The sequence below is a fragment of the Mastigoproctus giganteus genome, chromosome 6 (assembly GCF_048544385.1).
Source record: "Mastigoproctus giganteus isolate SK-2022 chromosome 6, ASM4854438v1, whole genome shotgun sequence".
Taxonomy (NCBI): Eukaryota; Metazoa; Arthropoda; class Arachnida; order Uropygi; family Thelyphonidae; genus Mastigoproctus; species Mastigoproctus giganteus.
Window position 1 is genome coordinate 191,944,507 of NC_143580.1, and position 21,802 is coordinate 191,966,308.

At 38.8% G+C, this 21,802-nt stretch overlaps 1 protein-coding gene across 1 annotated transcript in view; it reads left to right on the forward strand.

Annotated features, from left to right (window-relative positions):
• Positions 1-21,802, forward strand: part of LOC150084836 (1-phosphatidylinositol 4,5-bisphosphate phosphodiesterase classes I and II-like) — a 932,481-nt gene that overhangs the window by 692,537 nt on the left and 218,142 nt on the right. The window contains exons 11-13 of the mRNA XM_090376366.1: positions 827-906; positions 14,679-14,763; positions 14,871-14,955. Coding sequence (XP_090232492.1) covers positions 827-906; positions 14,679-14,763; positions 14,871-14,955 — 250 coding nt within the window. The remainder of the gene's footprint in view (positions 1-826; positions 907-14,678; positions 14,764-14,870; positions 14,956-21,802) is intronic.

The following is a 21,802-nucleotide window of genomic DNA, read 5'->3' on the forward strand; positions in this document are numbered from 1 at the left end:
CCTCTGAACTCAGCACAAATGACTTTTTCCCTTGATGTGTGATGGAAAAAATGTTAAAGATTGCCCTTTGAATGTTATTGAATTTAAAGAGAAGACCCCTAATAAATCAGACTAACTGATTAAAATTTGTTACCTCGTGTCATGGAAAACTTTCAGCATAGATTACACAGTTGAATAACTAATGGAGAACATACTTACAAGCTAAGAACTAAAATTGCATTATTTATACTGTCAAATAAAGTATACAAATTTTTTTGAAAAGTTGTGCATTTGTTCAAATGGTATTGCAAAATAAAAACAACTAGTTCACAGTGCTGTACCAGAATAATCTAAAATGGCACTATAGCAGTTTCTATTGAAATTTCCAGTAAGTTATCAAGTAATGTGTAAAATTTTTACCTCTCCCAGCAGCTGTATAGTAAAAAAAAGGTCAGCTTATTCATAACTTAGCCTGATCTTAAATTAAAACTGACGACCTCCATAGGTCAGGAGCAGGAGTGAAATAGTGCACACACTCTTTGGTCAGACCTGAGTTCGAGTACCTGATTGCTAAATACAGATTTTCCAACCCACACTTGACCAACATGGCAGATTATGGTCCATTTCCCTTAACATGAATTGTTTAGGAGGCTTCCATCCTGCAGTGGGTTGATAATGGCCACAGTTTATACAACAGTATTATGTAATGTAATATAATAATATTATAATAATACTGTATTATATTTTATTCATTTTTATATTATATTTAATATTATAATGTTATTAAATTGTGATATTTTTGAAATTTATAAAAAAAATTAGACATTTTCTTTTATAACCTGTCTAGGAGGTGCTTGAAGCTATTGCGGATAGTGCTTTCAAAACTTCTAATTTTCCTGTGATACTTTCATATGAAAACCACTGTTCGTAAGTAATGTTATACAATATTAATTGCAGAAATAATTAGCATATACTTCAAAACTTTTTAAACTAGCAGAACTTCCATTCTTGTTTTATAATGGACCAAGTGAACTGAAGTGACAGTTTATTATTACCAACTCTTTGAAAGGTTAATAACTGTAAGGATAGTCACATCTCATTAGTACATATAAAAGCTTGGGCAGGAAATGTAATATCAATTGCCTTTGCCCAAAGAATATCAGACTAGTTCAATCCCTTGAATATATTGAATATATTATAGGGCCTTGCTAATGATTATGGATCAGATTATGAAATTAAGATGGCATACATTCACTGTAGATTTCAAGTTTTTGGTCACAGCTAGCTGTGCAAGGTGCAAAGCATAAACGTGGCCGAAATGCATTGCATTCCAAAATCTTGTGTTAAGTTAAAATTGAATTGGCATGTCCTGTAAGAAATATCAATTTGATTAGCAAGTTTGCAAATGTCAGTCACTCCAGATCAGATTGCAAACAAACAATTCAGTCATTGGATTTCGAAGTTGAAGTGTGGTCAAAATGAAGATCATTTTTGATGGACAAGTTTCCTCTTTAAACTTTTTGAACCACTGGAAGGTCTCTGAATGACATAGCATCTTCTCTGAAAACAGTTTTAATATTTCGTGGGCTTCTGTTGTATTTAACCATAATCTGAAAACTTGAATTTTAATCTGAAAACTTGGGAAGATTGTAAGAAAACTGTAAGAATGGTCACATCTCATCAGTACATATCTTGTGAAGGTAAAATTTGTTGCTCGGTAAAATCACTCATTTCATTATACAGTGAAACACATAAAATATCTTCTATTGAACTGGTGCCAATTCAGATTGACTTCAGATAAATGGGTGATTCAAGCATCACTATATCTAGATGTGTCAGTGAACATGTTATGACAAATTGCAACATCCTAAGATGCCAGTGGTTTCAAGATACAAAGCCAGTCCATACTTTTTTATCAGATCTCATACATTGCAATTTCATGTACTGATACAGCTTAGCTGTTTTCAAATAAGTAGTTTTCTCCCTGTGTTTTTGAATAGTAGAATATATTATTTTATCCCAATGGTTTTGATGAGCCTGGAGCTAATTACAAATAAGTTATAATGTAGTTCTCTTTCAAAAAGAGTATTTTATTTCGAATTTAATCAGAGGAACATGTGATTAACTTGCATATTACAGATATGCTCCTTTCAAAAAAACCATGTTTTTTATTTAATAAACTTGACTTGCTTAGCTGATTTTTAATAAGAATGGGAATCATGCTATTTTGATTAGTATTAACTTTTATGGATATGAAGTTTCATAGCTCTTATTTTGAATTAAAATATACCACATAGCAGCACTTTTGATACTTATTGCAAAATGCTAGGAATGCAAAGAAATAAAATATTAAGGGCTTTAATAATAAGGTTCTTTATTAATTTAAATTAGATAAAATCATGATTCTATATACAGATGAACAGAGGAATGTTACAGTAAATTGCGTCTGCAAATTAACATTACAGCAATAAAAAAAATTATACTACATACACCACCATCCATCCAACGATATAATCAGGTGTCCTGTTATATAAATTTACCAAAAAATGACAATAAAATAAATAAAAAAAAATGGGAAAAATAAAAATACAAGAAATGAAAAAATGATAGTGATTAAAATAAAATACAAATTAATCACAAATTAAAATTACATCATCAGGCTGAGACTGGCAATGACATAACTTCCCTTTGCATATATAAAATTAGTCCAAGATGTCATTGCAAAAGGCCTTGTTAGTCAACCATAGAACCAGGTTGACGTTCAGTGAGTTGAGTGTGTTAAAAATCACATTTGGAAAGTGTCCATTGAAACTATATAACCTCTGTAGCTGTAAGCACAAGGAAGTGCTGCAGAGGTGTCTTTCTGGCAACCTCCATCCCACCATATTCCAAATGTTTATGTGATCATGTTTGGATGAGCACAGATGAAGGAATGCCTTTATTTCTACCACATGAGCTTAGTGGACTGTGGGCATGTACACAGGGTTGGAGCAGAGTGCAGTCTTAGATCTGGTGTAGGCCTGATGAGATCACTTGTTGGCCTACTTCAACACTAGAATTCAAGGCCCCATAGTTTCTTGAGTATGGTGGGAGGAGCAACAAATCAAACTTCTGCAGCATAGGAGAGTGCATTAGTGAAGTAGTTGCAAAGTAGTTCCTGATGATTTCTTTATTGTGTGTTTTACACAAATCTATATTTATTCCCTAGAAAGCCCCTGAGACTTTTAGTATAAACTTGCATTCTGAGAGATTGGGTGGATCTCTGTTTTTTCACCCTGCAGACAGGAACATCAGCTATATGTTTGGCTTTCTGGGTCTAAACTGCCCTTGCAGGTAGCATAGTGGTTAATCTGGCAAATGGTACAAGAAAGCAAGCTTATACAGCATTGGGCAAAAAAAAAAACTTACCATGTCACCTGTCCATCACCTCTAATAATTTTTCTACTTCTTCCTTGAATTTATTTCAAACTTCCATAAAACAGATGAAAGTTTGTTCCAACAGTCAATTAACTGCTGGATGAAGGTAAACTTCTGCACAGTTATCCTTCCTCAGTTTATGTCCCCTCATGTGTAGTCTGAGGAAGAGGAAGAATGCCATCAGCAATTGAGCTTGTTCAATCCATTCAAAGCCTTAAACCCCCCCCCTCAATCAGATCACCTCGCAAGTGCCTAGTCTCCAGACACTGCAGTTTGTAGACCTGAAGCCTTCCTTGGTGAGAGCATCCTTTATTCCCTTCACCAGTCTTGTTGCCCTTCTCTGCACCCATTCTAGCAGATCTACATCCTTCTAAAATGAGGCCTCCACTCCTATATGCAGCACTCAAGATGTGGCCTAACCATTGCCTTATACAATGAGATAATCTCCTCCTTATCCCTGCTATTAAAGTTAGTATTAGCATAGGCATATGAGGCAAGAAAGCAAGCTTACATGGCATCAGTCAAAAAAAAAAAAAAATCCCATTTCATACATCCACTTGCTCTAAAAGTTTGTTCAGTTCTTCCTTGAATTTATTTAAGTTATCAACTTCCACAACAACAGATGGAAGTTTGTTCCAGCAATCAATTACCCACTGGCTAAAGGCAAATTTCCACACAGCTATTCTACAACTGTCTTTTCCCAATTTGAAATTATGCTCCCTCAGGTTCGTAATCTGAGCAAGTTCCTCTATATCATCAACAAACTCCCACGAGCTGTCCTGCAGCCTGTCTGCACTGCTTGGAGAACTTCATATCTGACTTTACAATTACCCTCAGGTCGTTTTCATTTTCCACTGACCTGAGTGTGGTACCACACAGTTGGTATATTTCTCTGGGATTACTGTTGCCCATATGCAGTACCTTGCATTTGTCAATTGCCATTTCTCAGCCCATCTGCCTTAATTTTTCTAGATTTTTTGCAGTTGCTTGCCTTGATTACTGTCAATAACCACCTTGCCAATCTTTGTATAATCTGAAAACTTAGAAATTGAGCCTGATATACCTTCATCAAGATCATTGATAAATACAGAAAACAGCAATGGGCCCAGTACTGAACCCTGGGTGATACCACTAATAACATCAGTCCAGGAAGAGCAGTGGTCATTAATAACCACTCTCTATCTTCTCCCACAATCCCATTCCTTTATCCATAGCAGTAATTTTCCCTTAATGGCACACTGCTACAATTTGTAGAGCAGTCTCTTATGTGCAACAGTATCAAAAGCTTTCCTGAAATCCAAGTATGTGATATTATAATTATTTTTTGCATCCCGTTCCTTTATTATTGCATCCCTTAACAAATCCCTGCTGTGACTGCAGTATAACTGCACTCCTGCCTTAATGGTTTTGCATTACTTCTTTAACCAGTGACTCCATTATTTTTCCTGGTACAGATATTAAACTAACAGTTCTCTAATTATTTATGTCACCCTTTGTGAATTGGGAATACATTCACACATCTCCAGTTGATAGGCATCTCTCTTGAATCCAGTAATGCCCTCATAATCATGGCTAAGGGCCTGCTAACTTCCTTGCTGCCTCCTTTAATATAATTGGATAGATCCCATCCACCCCATGTGCCTGTTTTATGTTTAGCTTTAACAATTTCTCTTCAAATTTTCTCTCAGTTATCACAAAATCATTTAGCTCCCTAACAGAATTTGATAAACTTTTGTCATCTGCTTCCCTGAAGAAATCCTCAGGTGTGAATGTAGGTGCTAAATACCTATTCCCCCTCGACGTGGGCACCTGTACGTGGTGAGGGGACCTCCCAGTGATGCTGCTGGTTTTCCAGATTAGCATCACTAGGATCTAACGCCCATACCTTGGTTCCAGGGTTACACCATTGGAATCCGGCGTGTGCAGCCATGCGCCGCGACCCGTGGAAGCGGAAAGGGGGATCCTGGTGGTTGAGGGGCCCAGCCTTAATACACCACTTTGGCCCCTGCTTCGACAAGACGGGTGGTCCCGGACCGGCTCGACTGGGATCAATCGGCGGGTGGTTTTATACTGCTAGGGTCAACTGCGTTCCAATAAGTCTCCCTCCCTTTGGTCCTGGGATGGGATAAAGACTTATTGGTAACGTGGGTATGGTGCTCTAAGCTAACTCGGCGTCCCATTCGTGTACGCAGTACCTGCTAGTTCACGAGTGGGCGTCCCCTCGTTGGGCTCGGTGGTGGGTGAGGTACTTAGGCATCAGACATTTTCTCTTTACTCTTATGAGTAATTTAAATCTTTCAAACCCCTCTGGGGCCTCTACGAGGTCCCTACCTGAAACTGATAAAGATAATATAACATCAAAAAAGAAACACCGAACAGAAGCTGCACCACCTCCTGTACCTCGATTCCTTATCATACATTCTACCGGTGAAAAGGAAATAGGTAAAATGTCGCCCTTCTTCATCCAGAAGGGTCTTGAAGGGCTGGCAGGGTCCCCGAAGTCGGTAAAACGACTTAGATCGGGTGACCTTTTAGTTGAAACTTCCTCAGTGCGACATTCAGAATTGCTCCTCCAAGCAACATCTCTTGGGGGAATTCCAATTAAGATATCACCACACAGGACATTGAATACATCGCGTGGCGTAATTGCCGAGTGGGATCTCCTTGAAACATCTGAAGAGGAGATATGCACCGAACTGAGAGATCAAGGAGTTACAGCCGTTAAGAGGATATTTATGCGTAAGGAGGGAAAACTAGTTCCAACTAGGGTTCTTATCCTTACATCTAACACACCTAAACCGCCTTCTTCCATCAAGGCTGGTTATTTGAACTGTCCTGTAAGGCTGTATATTCCAAACCCGTTGCGATGTTTCAAATGCCAAAAATATGGCCACTCTCAGATGTCATGTCGTGGATTACCTGCTTGTGCCCGGTGTGGAGCAAAAGAACATGACACAAAGGAATGTTCTGCCTCGAAACCAGCATGCTTGAATTGTGGCGGTGAACACCCTGCATATTCAAGAGCATGCCAAAGATGGAAAGACGAAAAACAAATTCAAAAAATCAAGACGGAACAGAACATCCCATACGTGGAAGCGAAGAAACAGGTAACACCAGTAAACAGTGGAAAATCTTATGCACAAGCAGTTTTGAGGAAGGTTTCAATTTCGACCCAAACTGATATTTCAATATCGCCACGTGATTCTTTTGCACCCCAAGCTAGATACTTGTTGACACAAGCACAGGAAGATAAAGCAGTCGCTACTCCCATTTCAATACCACCCAAGGAAGTAGCACCTAAAGGAAAATCACCTCCAACTAAAACCCCGCCTGTTATTCGTGAGGTACAGGAGGAAATGGAGGTAAATGAAGAAGCTGAAAGTGTGGAGGAATCTATTCTGGATCTTCATCCAGAGGAAGAAATGGATATTGGGCGCCCTCAATTTCCCAAAGGCAGAATAAAACCCAAAGCGGGCCAATCAAAACCCGCATCACTTCGGAAGCCAGTCAACGGATCCACTAATTCCAAGTAATAATGGCTAAATTACTGCAATGGAATTGTCGTGGATTTCGACGAAATATGGAGGATGTCAAAATGCTAATGCGCAAATACGAACCTATTTGCTTTTGCTTGCAGGAAACGTACCTAAAGGCAAATGATGACCCCATCTTGCGAAATCTTACTGTTGTTCATAAAGACAGAAACGGGGATGGCCCGGCCCATGGAGGAGTCGCAATCCTTGTGGGCAACCATACCCCTTTCTCACAAGTTCAATTGAACACTAACTTAGAAGCAGTAGCCATTCGTTTAGCAATAGGGTCTTTACTTACAATATGTTCTATATATTTGCCTCCTGGGACACACATTTCTCAGGTAGATCTCGACGATCTTATTACGCAATTGCCCTCTCCTTTTTGCCTTCTTGGAGACTTTAATGGACATAGTACTCTGTGGGGTAGTGCAGAAACTAATGAACGAGGTCGTATTGTTGAACGTTTTCTCGACAATAACGGCCTTTCGTTACTAAATATGGGAATAAACACCTATTTCCATATGCCTACCCGTACTTTCTCTGCCATCGATCTTTCCATCTGTTCGCCTTCTCTGCTACCTTTGCTTTCCTGGGAAGTGGAACAGAATCCTTATGGAAGTGACCATTTCCCCGTAATATCTACCATTGTGAATGGACAACCTTGTTATCCATTTAGAATTCCACGCTGGAAGTATGATGAAGCAGACTGGAGTAAATTTTCACTGCTCACTGAATTTGATACTGTACAAATTCAGCAGGAATCAATTGATGAAGCAGTGAAGTATATCACAGAGTCTATTATCCACTCAGCGGCAACTGCAATCCCAAAAACATCCTCCCGATTTCCACGCTTTCCAAAGCCATGGTGGAACCAAGATTGTAAAGAAGCAAGAAAGTTACAAAATCGGTCATGGGGAAAATTCCGACGTTACCCCACCACTGCAAATCTTATAGCCTTTAAACGTGCCCGTGCCAAAGCACGATTTATACGCCGACAGAGCCAAAAGGAATGCTGGGTCAAGTTTACATCCTCAATTAACCAGATGACCAGTACCAAAGTTGTCTGGGATAAAATTCGGAAGATGAAGGGTAAATACAAATCAGCTCCTTCATCTATGTTACAACATAATGGTTGTACATTAGCAGACCCAACTGCTATTGCCAACGCTCTAGGAGAAGTATTCTCCACTATATCTGCTGAAACTTCATACTCTGCTGAGTTTCTAGTGTTAAAGAAGAAAGCGGAGAAACAAAAACTTAACTTCCCTTCAAGCAAAGCCGAAACTTATAACCTGCCTTTTAGTGAAGTGGAATTAACCACTGCACTTGCTACCTCGAAAGTGAGTGTCGCAGGGCCAGATGAAATTCAGTATGAGATGATAAAACATCTATCATCTCACTCTCTAGAGTTGTTGCTACATCTCTACAACCGAATTTATTTGGAGGATCAATTTCCCGTTTCTTGGCGTAGGGCAACTGTCCTCGCTTTCCCAAAGCCAGGAAAAGATCCCAAAATTCCTAGCAACTATCATCCAATTGCTCTGACCAGTTGCTTATGTAAGATTTTGGAAAAAATGGTGAATGCCCGCCTTATATATTACCTTGAGGCAAACGACCTTTTGAACAAAATTCAGTGCGGCTTCCAAAGGAATCGCTCCACTTTGGACCATTTAATCCGACTGGAAACAGCGATTCGCGATGCGTTTTTAAAGCGTGAGCACTTGGTATCAGTCTTCTTTGACATGGAAAAAGCTTATGACACAACCTGGAGGTATGGTGTTTTAAAAGACCCCTATTCTTTGGGTCTGAGAGGCCACCTCCCTATTTTTATCAGAAATTTTTTATCTAAACGACTCTTCTAGGTTCGTGTTAAATCCAGTGTGTCTCGTCTTTTTTGTCAAGAGGAAGGAGTTCCCCAAGGCTCTGTCCTCAGTGTTACGCTGTTTGCAGTCAAAGTTAACTCCATTACAAAACAGCTTCCTCCTTCAGTAAATAGTGCCTTGTACGTTGATGATTTTAGTATTTTCTGTCACTCCTGTAGCATGAGAGTTATTGAACGACAATTGCAACAAGCACTCAATTACCTTAGTTCCTGGGCTTTGACCAATGGGTTTACATTTTCTGCGCAAAAGACCGTTTGCATACACTTCTGCCGCAAACGGAATCTACATCCTGACCCGGAACTTAGACTTGGACAAAATCCAATTCCTGTGGTAGCAGAAACAAAATTTTTGGGACTTATCTTTGATAAAAAACTGACATTCCTACACCATATCCGTCAGCTTAGAGCAAAATGCATGAGGGGTTTGAACATGCTCAGTGCTATCTCCTCCAACTTTTGGGGAGCAGATAGAAGCATATTATTGCGTCTATACCGAGCACTTGTTCGCTCTAAACTTGACTACGGCTCCCAAGCTTACTCTTCTGCTAGAATTTCTGTACTCCGATGGCTTTACCCAATCCACCATAAAGCCATTCGGATTGCCACAGGGGCTTTCCATACTTCGCCTGTCCAAAGTCTATACATTGAAGCCAATGAATCACCATTGATGCTTCAACGTCAGCAATTGTCGTTACAATATGCTATAAAAATAAAATCCCTGCCTGACCACCCTACGTGGACATCTATTTTTATGCCACGGTGGGAAAATCTATATAATACGCGTAAAACTGCCAGTCGGTCTTTTGGTATCAGGATCCAAGAGCTTGTTCATGATATTAGCTTCACGTTGGATAATATATCAACGTCAGTCAAGCATGTTCTTCCCCCTTGGAATATACGATCTCCGTCTTGTGACTTCAGTCTTAGGAGTTGGCTGAAAGCTAACACATCGGCATGTATATATCGGCAACTCTTTGCAGCACACCTTGCCGAATACTCTGAATTCTTGCCGGTTTATACAGATGGCTCGAAATCTGAAGAGTTTGTGGGATCTGCTTGTGTCTTTCCAAATAAAACAATCTGTAGTCGTATTCCAAGTGAATGTAGCATATACACTGCAGAGCTGCACGCAGTAGAACTGGCCTTGGATCATATAAAAACCCACCACTACCAAAAGTGCATGCTATATATGGACTCTCTAAGCGTATTACAGGCCTTATCCAATGTGAGAAACACTCACCCAGTGTTATGTCGGGTGCAGCAAATATTACACTCCCTCTTAGAGTTAAATTTCGATATTCGCTTTTGTTGGATCCCTAGCCATGTTGGTATCAGAGGCAATGACTTAGCTGATGCGGCAGCAAAATCAGCAACGCCACAAAGTCGCATCCGCTTGTCAGTCCCCTATACAGACTGCAAGCAACTGATCTACAAAAAATTATGCGCGCGTTGGCAAGAATCTTGGAATGGGTGCCCTACCAACAAGCTGAATGAAATTAAGCCTGAAATAATGCTTTGGCATTCTAGTCAGCGCAGGGTCCGACAGGAGGAAGTAATTCTTGCTAGGCTATGCATAGGACATTCCCACCTGACGCATTCGTATTTGCTGAGGGCTGATGATTGTCCTGTGTGTAGACATTGTAAAGCAATTTTAACTATCCGTCATATTTTAGTCGAATGTACATATTTTAGTAATGAACGCCGTTCGTGTTTTAACCATCTGTCTGAGCCCTATACACTCAGGCAGATTTTATCCGACGATGACAATGTGTCAGATGTATTTAGATTTTTACAACTGATTAATCTACATAGTTTTATTTAGATTGCCCTAATATTTAACATATTGTAAATGTTTTATGCCATATTTTTGTGCATAATATATTAACTAGATACGCTATTTTATATTTTTACATATTTATATTTTATTACCTTAGACTTGGCGCATGATAGCCTTAGATGCTGATGCGCCATTAAACTTCTAATAACCAACCAACCAACCAACCAACCAAATACCTATTCTTGTTAGCTGCCTAAGAAGGATCATTAACAGTTAAACCATTGATGTCAAGTGGACCAATATGATTCATTACCTTCCTTCTAGTGTTTACACAAGTAAAGAAATCTTTGCTGTTTTTCTTTGCATCGTTTGCCAAAGACTTTTCATAATCTGCCTTATCTTGTCGAACTTGCTCTGTGACTTGATTGCAGATTAGGTTATACACTGGTGTGCAAAACTTAAGGACCAACACTATTTCTAAAGGTTACAACCACAAAATCAAACGAAACAGCCTGTGCCGATTTGCATAACTGTGGCCGTTCAGAAATTTGAATCGTGATGAGAGGGCTCACATAAACAGATAAAAGCAGCAGTTCAGCAGTTATGTGCAAATTACCAAATGGTGAGCACGATTGTTAGACATTCGATTGGTTTCATATCATACAGTGCTACAGACAACGGAATGGTTAGTAGACAACATCTGGATCACTTTATCCGGGGTCAAATAATTGGGAAGCTTCAGGAAGGTCGAAGTGTGAGGAGTGTGGCTGCAGAGTTCAGTACTGCCCATAGCATCGTCTCACGTGGTCAGCCTTCAGAACGACAGGTACAGCTGTTCAAAGGACCAGTGGTGGTCGTCCATGAAAAACGATGCCCAATGATGACCACTATTTGCTCCTACAGGCCAAGAGGGATCGATACCAGACAGCTGGATCCATTGCAAACCAGCTACACAGGATATCTTGACACAGCATTCTGGCCATTGGGCAGTATGCTGTGTCCCTTTAACACCTGCCTATCAGAGACACTGTTTACAGTGATGCATCGAACACAAGGACTGGACAGCAGCGCAATGGTGTAAAGTACTCTTTACTGATAAGAGTAAATTCAGTCTCAGCAGCAATTCTGGATGTCAGCTAATCTGGCGAGAGGTTGGCGCACGTTATCACCCTGCAAACATCACTGAAAGGGATCGATATGGCAGTCGAGGTGTTCTCGTCTGGGAAGGCATTATCTTGGATGGACGTACACAACTCCAGATACTGGAAGGCGGTACTGTAACCAGTGCATGCTACTGTACTGAGGTAATCCTTCCCATTTGCATCTGTTCTGTGGTGCCATTAGTCCCAAGTTCGTGTTTATGGATGATAACACCACACCCCATCACACCTTAAGCTGTTGATATGCTTTTGGAAAGTGAGGACATTGTTCATATGGATTGGCCTGCCCGATCTAAATCCCATCAAACACATATGGGATGCTCTGGGGAGATGCCTAGCGGCATGTCCACCCCCACCAGAAAATGTTCACCAGCTGAAGATGGCACTGACAGAGGAATGGATGATGTTACCACAAGAACTTATCAACAACATTGTTCTAAGTATTGACAGGTGGTGCAAAGCCTGCATCGACATTATGGTGGCCATATCTCTTACTGAGGACCACCTCTTCCCTTTGTTCTGGCAGTGATGCATCTGTATCATGGCAGCCAGTGCTATGTTGACATTTTTGAATAAAGTCCCTCTGTACCGTAAGTTCAGGAGCACAGGTTTTGAGAACAAGTAGAGAAATACCATCAGGACCTGGAGCTTTCTTAGCATCAAGATTTGCCAAAATCCTTCTGACATCCGGAAGACCACAAGAGGCATTGAATGGAGCGTGTTGGAAATGGTGAGAGATGTTTTAATCATTAATACATGAGTGGAAGAAAAATGGGATGCTAGCAGGTCAGCTTTATCCTTGGCTGAAGTGACAACAGAACCATCTGGTTTTCACAGGGATGGGAGCAGAAATGGGCAAAAGTTGCAGCCAATATCTTTCGCAAGAGACCAGAATGCTCGGCTACCATTAGGGCAAGAAGCAAGTTTTCTACTCTTAGCCTGTTCAAAATCTAGTTTGGACTAATTAATAACTGCTTAACAATTGTTGCGCGAGCTTTGGTGTAGGCAGAAAATGAAACTAAAGAATTGGAAACAAGCCAATTACGATATGCAATGTTCTTCTCTTGAACAGCCTTAGTACACTTATTGGAAAACCAAGGTTTAGATAAAGAACGAGATTTTAAAGTCAGTGAAATTATTCTTGTAGGATTCCATTCCTACAAGAATAATTTCACTGACGCAATCTGAGCAAATGTTTACATCAGAAGTTTTGAAACAGTAATCCGACCCAAATACAGAGGATGCGGAAAGGTCAGGGAATGACCACCGCATATCCCAGAGCAATATGGTCTTAGTTGCTAATGTTCCCAAAAACAAACAAACAAGTAATCCGACCAAAGAAAAGAAATCTCACAGGTCATCCCATTTTGCATTCTTGTAATGCCAAACAACAAGGTTCGGAATAGCCATGAGGTAAAGGCTCCATTGGAGAAGAGACAATCACCAAGTTGTGATCTGAGGTGCCTAAAGGACCACTCACTTCAACTGTGCATTTAGAAGGGTTGTTTGTGAGAAAAAGATCAAGCACGTTGGCTGTATGTATAGGATTGTCCAGTATTCTTGTAGGTAAATGAACAATCTGTGCAAGGTCATTAGTAATTGCAAAAGCCTCAGCGTCTCGATCAGCTGGGTCGGCGTGACTAAAACGGAAGCAAGCTGGAGTTGTGAACATTAAAATCACCAAGGAAAATTACCACACTGTTAGAAAAGTTGGACTGGAGAAAGTCATGTTGCAAAGAGCTCCAAGTGATTAGTGGAGTTGGGAGAATTTGACAAAATGAGTTAGAGAGATTTTGAGCTAGAGAAGATCAAAAAGAGGAGATTCCAAATTACCAAGTCTCTGATAGGGAATATCACCTTTGAGGCGAAAGGAATCATACAGCAAATAATTTGGGCAACTGAGATGAGCAGTAATTAAAAGCAAAAGATACAATTGAGGTCAACACTGACTTAAATTGTATCTTTTTCCATTTATGAAATACTGTGATGAAAGAGGCTTATGTGTGGTGAATGTTTTATTCAGTGTGGTATCTTTGGATCTTAGTGATTTATGTCTTAATGATTAGATCTGTATGAAAATCCTTCAGCACAACCTTTATAATGTACTAATTGTGCCAAACTATGACATTATTATTATTATTATTATTATTTATTAGCCATATGGCGCAAGGAAGCCTGAGGCTTATGCTGCACCAGCCAAAAAAAAAAATTTGAGTACCCTGAGGAGAAAGAGAGAGATAGGAGGGAATCACCAAAAGAGAGAAGAATGATGATATCGAAACAGTCTTCTACCAAAAATAAATTTCAACTTGTTCATCAAAATGTTTGAGGATTTATGTTCAAATCTAGTTTCATTATCACTACTTGACCAGTGCATAAGTCTTGATCTCAACACAGTAAAAAACTATGGGACCATTTAGGGAAATTAACCCTTTCAGAGAAAGAAGTAATCAGAAAACCTATTTAACAATCTGTATTTTTCATGGGAAATGGATAAAAATCACTCAAAATATTTGCTTAAAATGGTATCTCTAAATAAGCTCAGTGCCTTGTTTGATAGTTATGAATACCTAGTTATTTTTAACTTTAGTACATTTAGTTAGTACATTTACTTATTACAGTGTTTAATAATTAGAGGTTATTAGAAGTTATTTGTTTATTTGAATTCATGATTGTATTTCCATTAAACCAAATCTCATTATTTTATATAACAACTTAAATATAGTTAATACATGTAATATAATGTAAATAACTGATATAATATAATATATTACTGACATAATAAAGGTGTAATATAAATAACTGAAACAGTGTTACTTATAAATTATAAAAACAAAAGTATAACTATATATACAATAATAAAGTTTGTCTAAGTTGACCCAAATCTAGAATATCATATAGTTTCAGATTATCATTTATTAATTATGCAGACCCAAGCAACAAGCCAAAATGGCAATGTACTGTCACAAGATATTTGGCGAGAAGCTGTTGACTGATGCCCTTAACACCCATCCTGTAAGTTCTAAATTTAATGATGAATGATTTTGAAATTATTTGATATATACATATACAAAATCCATTACATGATTTGTAACTTCTGGAAATTTTTATTTTCTTTACAGCTGAGACCAGGACAGCCATTACCATCACCTACTCAGTTACTCAGGAAAATTATAATAAAAAATAAAAAAAAGCATTATCCTAAAGGTAATATAATTTTACTTACATGCAGATAAATACAGGATGATACAGATAAGATGCATCTAACTGTTAATAAATAAGATTGGCCTTTTAAAAGACATTATTTATTATTAATTAATAACTAATCTCTTACAGTTGTTATAATAAGTTATGAATGATGCTAGATGTAGTAACAATAGGAACAGTTGTGGCATCACTCATTCTGAAAAGAAAAAAACAAATAATTATGAAATTTTATCAATAAATCTCAATGCTGTAACCATGACTAGTCTCAGTATAATTGCCTCAGATTCCATTACAAAGAAGAAAAAAAAGGAACTTTCCTTTCAGTGAGTATATTACAGCAGTTTTAATATCCTATGCTGTAGTAGATCCAGCTTTTCTTTTCTTTTTTATAGGGTAGGAAATGTGATGATGATAACATTATATGATGGAAGTAGTTAAATTAAGCTTGAATTTAGTTTGAGTTTATCTCAAACTTTTAATGTGAGGTTATGTAACACACACACAACATGAATAGTTACCATACAACAACATAATAAAATACAGTTGTTGTTGTTGTTATTTGGTTTTTAGGAGCATTAGCTACTAAGGCCATATTGCTCCAGGAATATGCGGTGGTCATTCCCTGACCTTTCCGCATCCTCCGTATTTGGTGGTGACGGGCTCGAACCCCAGTCTAATCAAGAAGCATGTGCTACGCACTGCCGCTCCTTCCCACCTGGCTACGGAGGCGCCTCATAAAATACAGTATTCATTCCAGTTTACTCAGACACTTGGAGGAGATGGCATGATCATCCCCTTCTGCATCCACCACTAGTGTGGTACTTGATAGTCCAATAATATTTTGAATTGCAAGAGGAGAGATACTGAGAAATTAACACAATATTTGTGTTAATTTCTGGTATGGCACTTGCAAGCCCAATTTTATTTTAAATTGTTAGAGGGGAGATACTGAGAGATTAATAGAATTTCCACTTAAAACAGTAAAAGTAGTAATTCTTGCTTGACAGTGTCCAAACAGATGAATTGTTGATGATGAGAAGATCATGTCAAAGTAGACCTGCTAGTCAAAGAATAAACTGTTCTAAGACTTTATATACCATGATAAATAATTTTAATAAATGAACATCACATTACAAACCCTTTACCAGATTCTTGTTCCTATGCACAATGAATAAGAACAAAATTACAAATTTGCCTTTCTCAAACTGCTAATGTAATAGTAGTATTTGCCATATAGTGCAAGGAAGCCACAGGCTTTTGCTGCACTGGCAAAAAAATAAAAATGTCATGTCATAAGTATGAGGTGTTTTTCATCCAGTGTTTAGCATTCTCTGCCCCTCTCCCATCTCCATTATTCCCCACATAGTTTTATTTGAAAAGCCCATTCTGTAGTTCCCCTATGTTTCTCTCTTTATTAGTGGAGATTAATGACTGTTTGGGGTAGATGCCAGAGAATAAAGCTGTGAGAATGCTAGACACTGAATTAGAGACACATCTTATGTCACGACATGGCATTCAAAAGTTCGAGAAAAGCAAATTTGTAATCTTTGTTCTTGCTCATTGCACACGTGAACAAGAACCTGGTAAAGGGTTTGTAACATTGATGTTCACTTATTAAAATTATTTATCATGGTGTTATAAAGTGTTAGAATAGTTATTTCTTGATAGGTATTGCACAAAAAGAAAACATCTCATTTAAAGAAAGGGTTAAAGCAAAATAATCATACAGTAATACCCTGACTTATGCTACCCCAACTTACGTGAACTCGGAGTTATATGGTTCTTGATTTTTTCTTGCTGTGATATGCATTGGACGTGTTTCGCGCGAACTCTACGTGCATAATTATGATTCTACAATCAACAAAAGTTAAGATTGTTTTGTTATACATTTTCTAAACCCTTAAAAAAACTATGTCATTTAAACGAAGTAAATCTGATTCTTCTGCACCTAGTAAGAAAAGGAAAACAATATCTTTGGAATGTAAACTTAACATTATCAAGGATTTTGATAGCAGAGTGAAAATTTATGAATTGGCAAAGAAGTTTGAGCTACCGGAATCCACAGTAAGAACAATCATAAAAGATAAAGAAAGAATTCTTGAAGCGGTGTAAAATGCTCAATTCTTGAACTCAAGCATAATTCGTAAACGTCATGGTATTATTGCTGAGATGGAAACAATGCTGAAATTATGGTGTGATAATCAAGTAAAAGTGAAGAATTGTCCAGTCGATCAGAACACTATGTACTATCAAGCTAAGTTGATTTTTGAGAGGTTGAAAGAAGAAGCTGGGGAGTCAGGCAAAGATGAAAACTTTTTAGCTAGTAACGGTTGGTTCAACCGATTTAAAACTCGCTGTAACTGGCACAGTATCTCGGAGAGTGGAGAGGCGGCAAGTGCCGATAAAGAAGCTGCGTCTTCTTTTCCTGAGACACTCAAGGCTATGATAGAAGAAGGTGACTATCGCAGTGAAACCGTATTTAACATGGATGAGACTGTCCTGTTCTGGAAGAAGATGCCTAAAAGAACTTTTATTGCATGTGAAGAAAAAACTTTCCAGGCTTTTAGGTTTCCAAAGACCGATTGACAGTGATGGTTGGCGGGAATGCAGCTGGTGAGGCGCCTCCGTAGCAAGGTGGGAAGGAGCAGCAGTGCGTAGCAGACGCTTCTTGATTAGACCGGGGTTCGAGCCCGTCACCACCAAATATGGAGGATGCGGAAAGGTCAGGGAATGACCACGCATATTCTGGAGGAATATGGCCTTAGTTGCTAATGCTCCTAAAAACCAAATAACAACAACAACAGCAGCAGCTGGTGACTGCAAGTTAAAACTTGCAGTCACCTCTCTTAATTTATCAATCTGAAAACCCAAGAGTTTTTAAAAATATATCTAAAATTAGCTTACCAATGATTTGGAAGTCAAATCATAAAGCTTGGGTGACAGCTTCCATTTTTGAGGACTGGTTTGGTCACCACTTCATACCCGAAGTCGAATGTTATTGCAAGTCTAAACAGATTCCATTTAAAATGATACTTCTTATTGACAATGCACCCAGTCACCCTCCTGCCACCCTAATTAATTTCAACCTACATGTGAAAGTTGTGTTTTTGCCTCCAAACACAACCAGCTTGCTTCAACCGATGGACCAGGGAGTCATCAAAACATTCAAGGCTTACTACACGAGGCGTTCGTTTGCGCATCTGAATGAAGCTATGAGACAAAATAGTGAGATATCTGTTAAAGACTTTTGGAAACAATTCAATGTTTTAGATGCCGTAAGAATCATTGAAGAACCTTGGGATGAAATTCACAAAAAAACATTGAATGGTGTCTGGAAGAAACTTTGTCCATTTTTTTTCAAAAACGAGAAGAAAACAACGCCAGAAACCGATCATGTTGCTTATGTGATAGAAGAAGTTGTTAATCTTGCCAGGCAATTAGATTTGCAAGTCAATGGTGATGATGTCAACGAGCTGTTGGATTCACATAGTCAAGAGCTGACAATGAATGAGCTCATAGAGATGCATGAGCAAAACGTCACTGAAGTATCCAACACTTCAGACCCAGTTCCACCAGAAAAGCACATGACAATTGCAAGCTTGACAGAAGGTCTCAGCTCAGTTGAAAAGGGCTTAAAAATTTTAGAAAACATAGACTCCAACGAAGAACGCGTTATAGCTACAAAGCAAGGAATAAAAAAATTATTAGCTTGCTATGAAGAAATTCTGCATGGAAAAAAAAAGGCGCTGTGTCGTCAGACAAATTTGTTAGATTTTATGAAGCCATCGACATCGAAATAACTTTTTTACGTAACTCATTTATTTTTTTAATACATATTTTGTATTAATATGTATAAAGAACTGCAATTTTATTAAATATTTTTCTTCTAAACTAGTGTTTTTGTTAGTCCTTGGTCCCAATTAAACAAAATTTATATGTATTTATATGCAAAGTAGTACCCAAACTTATGCGAATTCGACTTAAGTGATTTTCATCAGACCCACCTATCGTGTAACTTCGGGGTATTACTCTACTAAAATACAGCAGAACCACACCAGCCATGAGCGCCTTGAAATTCATGAATTTTGATTTTCTCTGTATTGTACAATGCAATATTGTTTAAGATTTTATACCACAGAAACACTTTTCATGTTTTAATTAATTAATTTTATTATTTATAAACTACACATACTATTGCAAAGTTTTCTTCTTAATAATCAGATGCATATGCTGAGTAATAAATATAAACTTAAAACTATACTTATTGGTAATAGAATAATCAGTATAAACATATTAAAGAACAATATCAAATAAAGGCAAGTATATACTTGCAACTATACAAGTATATACCTGCCAACTTTTGATTTAGTAAAAAAGGTGTAGATTAGGTAACTAAGCAGAAGAAAACCAGAAAGATTTTTTTTGGGGGGGGGGGAAGCATGAGAAAAACAAGAGTTCTTTGGGGAAAAGCTGAAAGACATTGTTAATTACCTTCTTTGCACCATACACAGAAAGAAAGTGGGAACATCCTGCTGACCATTGAATTTCTCAAAGCTGTCAACCACAACTATTATTTATTATTAATCTCTTTTACTGCAAACATGTACAGTATAAGTGTATAGTCCATCATACTATCAATATCCCATCATGCTATAGTGACAGGGATTTACAACATTTTTTGACTAACAAAAGATTAATGACAATTAGTTGAAATGGGGAGTATGTACAGATATCTCTAAAGATACCATTAGATTGCACACCATTTGAGAGTTTATAGAAGTCAACACTGGATATGGGAATACAATTCTTTTAGGATATTGGCCCTGTCAGTTTTGCTGTAGGGAGTCTTGCAGACAATTTTAGAACTGTCTAAATAGCTGATGGTGTTGGCAGGAAACATTTTCTGCAGACCTCACTGCTGAAGATTGAGCCTTATAGGTACTGCTGCAGATCCCAGAAAATACTCAAAGTAGGAACTTATTTCAGTAATTAACTTTCTGGCTATAAAAAACTTCCTACAATCTAGTCTAAACCTCTTTTCCTGTAATGTGAATTTATGTCCCTCAGTTCTAGTATCAATATCACTGTGAAAATTTCACGATTTACTATCCCCTCTTAGAGCCCTGTAGACTTCAACCAGGTCTTCTCAAAGGTGCTTATTTTTCAAACTGTGCAGCCCACATGTGGGAACCCTTTTGCTTATCTCACCAGACACATTGCCCACGTTTAGAATTTTTCAAGGGAGGTGGGTTTTTTTATGTGCAATCTCAATACTTGGACACAGTATTATGTGCTATCATACACTTGCCTTATACATCAGGATTACAACCTCCCTATCTCTACAAGCAAATGTTTTAAAAATCATTGATAGGACAACATGTTCTCTCTTTGCCACAGAATTTCACAGCATGGAGAACTTTGTCCTTCTGTATCATAACAACTGAATCTCTCTCTCTCTCTCTCTCTCTCTCTCTCTCTGCCATTTTAAATTGAATCCCCACCAAGTATACTGTTATTTTGGGATCCCTATTACCTACTGTGTAAGACAGTGGTTCTCAATCTTTTGTCACTCAAGTCACACTTGAAGTTAAAAGATGAATATTATTAACAGCACACCGAAATAGTGATTGCCATTGAATTCAATGGAATTTTTCCTAATCTTGTGGCACACTTGAAAAGGGTTGCCGCACACCAATGTGCTGAGGCACACCGATTGGGAACCACTAGTGTAAGACCTTGCATTGTAAGATGAAGTTTGTAGAAAAGTATGCCGACCGGATAGGTAAAGTGCCTGCTTGGCAACCCAAAGGTTGGTATTTGGTATGTTGAGGGTCTAGCGGCTCCTGGGATTTCTCCCATCTCCGCGGTGTTCTCTGTATCGAGTGACAGTACCCTGTCAAGCCAGAGATTTAAAGTGTGTGGATCGTGTATAGTGTAGTCTGTTGTGCCCATTGTTCATCTGGCTTATTGGCCATTGGGCCCCTGATGGGACCCGACGTTGCCCATACCGCCCCACGTGGAGGCTAGCCAGGTGTTACCAATAAGGAATCAGTACTCTGGCAGGTCCTGCCACCTACTTTCCTCAGATTTCAATGGCTAGGACCTATATAAAAAAAAAAAACACATTGCTTTAATTGCTGTTGGTGCTTTTGTTTGGTCATAGAGATTTGCCTTAAGAGCGAGAATGGATTGTACGCTGGATGAGTTTTATTTTTTGGCCGAAAAGAGTCGGGCAAGCAATTTTGGTGTAGTTACAATTTTGACATGTGGGGCTGTGCGCTGTGAAGGTAGACAGATTTGGGTGGGGAGAAGAAAGGCTGGAGGGTAGAAAAGGAAGAAAGGGACCGATAGAGGAGGTGGGCCCCCAAATGTTCAGTGGGCATGCCCATGCCACACGAGAGGGAAAGTGGGTTTTGCAGGGAGAGGGGGAGACAGGGGTGTCCCCCCACCAGGAAAAGGAGATAAAGCAGGCCCGGAAAGGTGTCGGATCTGGGTCGCCATTGTTTCAGGGTGGTGGGAGTGCTCTTTGCCTCGCGAAGAGATTTTGAGCAAAAAGCGTGAAAGCCTTATAGTTTTCTTCTTCCTGCAGCACTATGTCCTCCTGATTTCTAAGGATGGAGCGTAGTTTGGTAAACAGCAGGCCACGGAGGTCTTCATATATATTACATTCACAGAGCAGGTGCTCCCAAGTTTCTTCTTGTCCGCATCTACACTGCGCTATGTCCGAGATTCCAAAATCGTGTAGCTTCTTCCTGAAGGAGCCATGCCCTGTCAGCAGGTAAGTGGTATGAAGTCCAGAAGAGTACCAGGTCGGGGAAATAGGGTAAACACGTCCAATGTCTGGTAT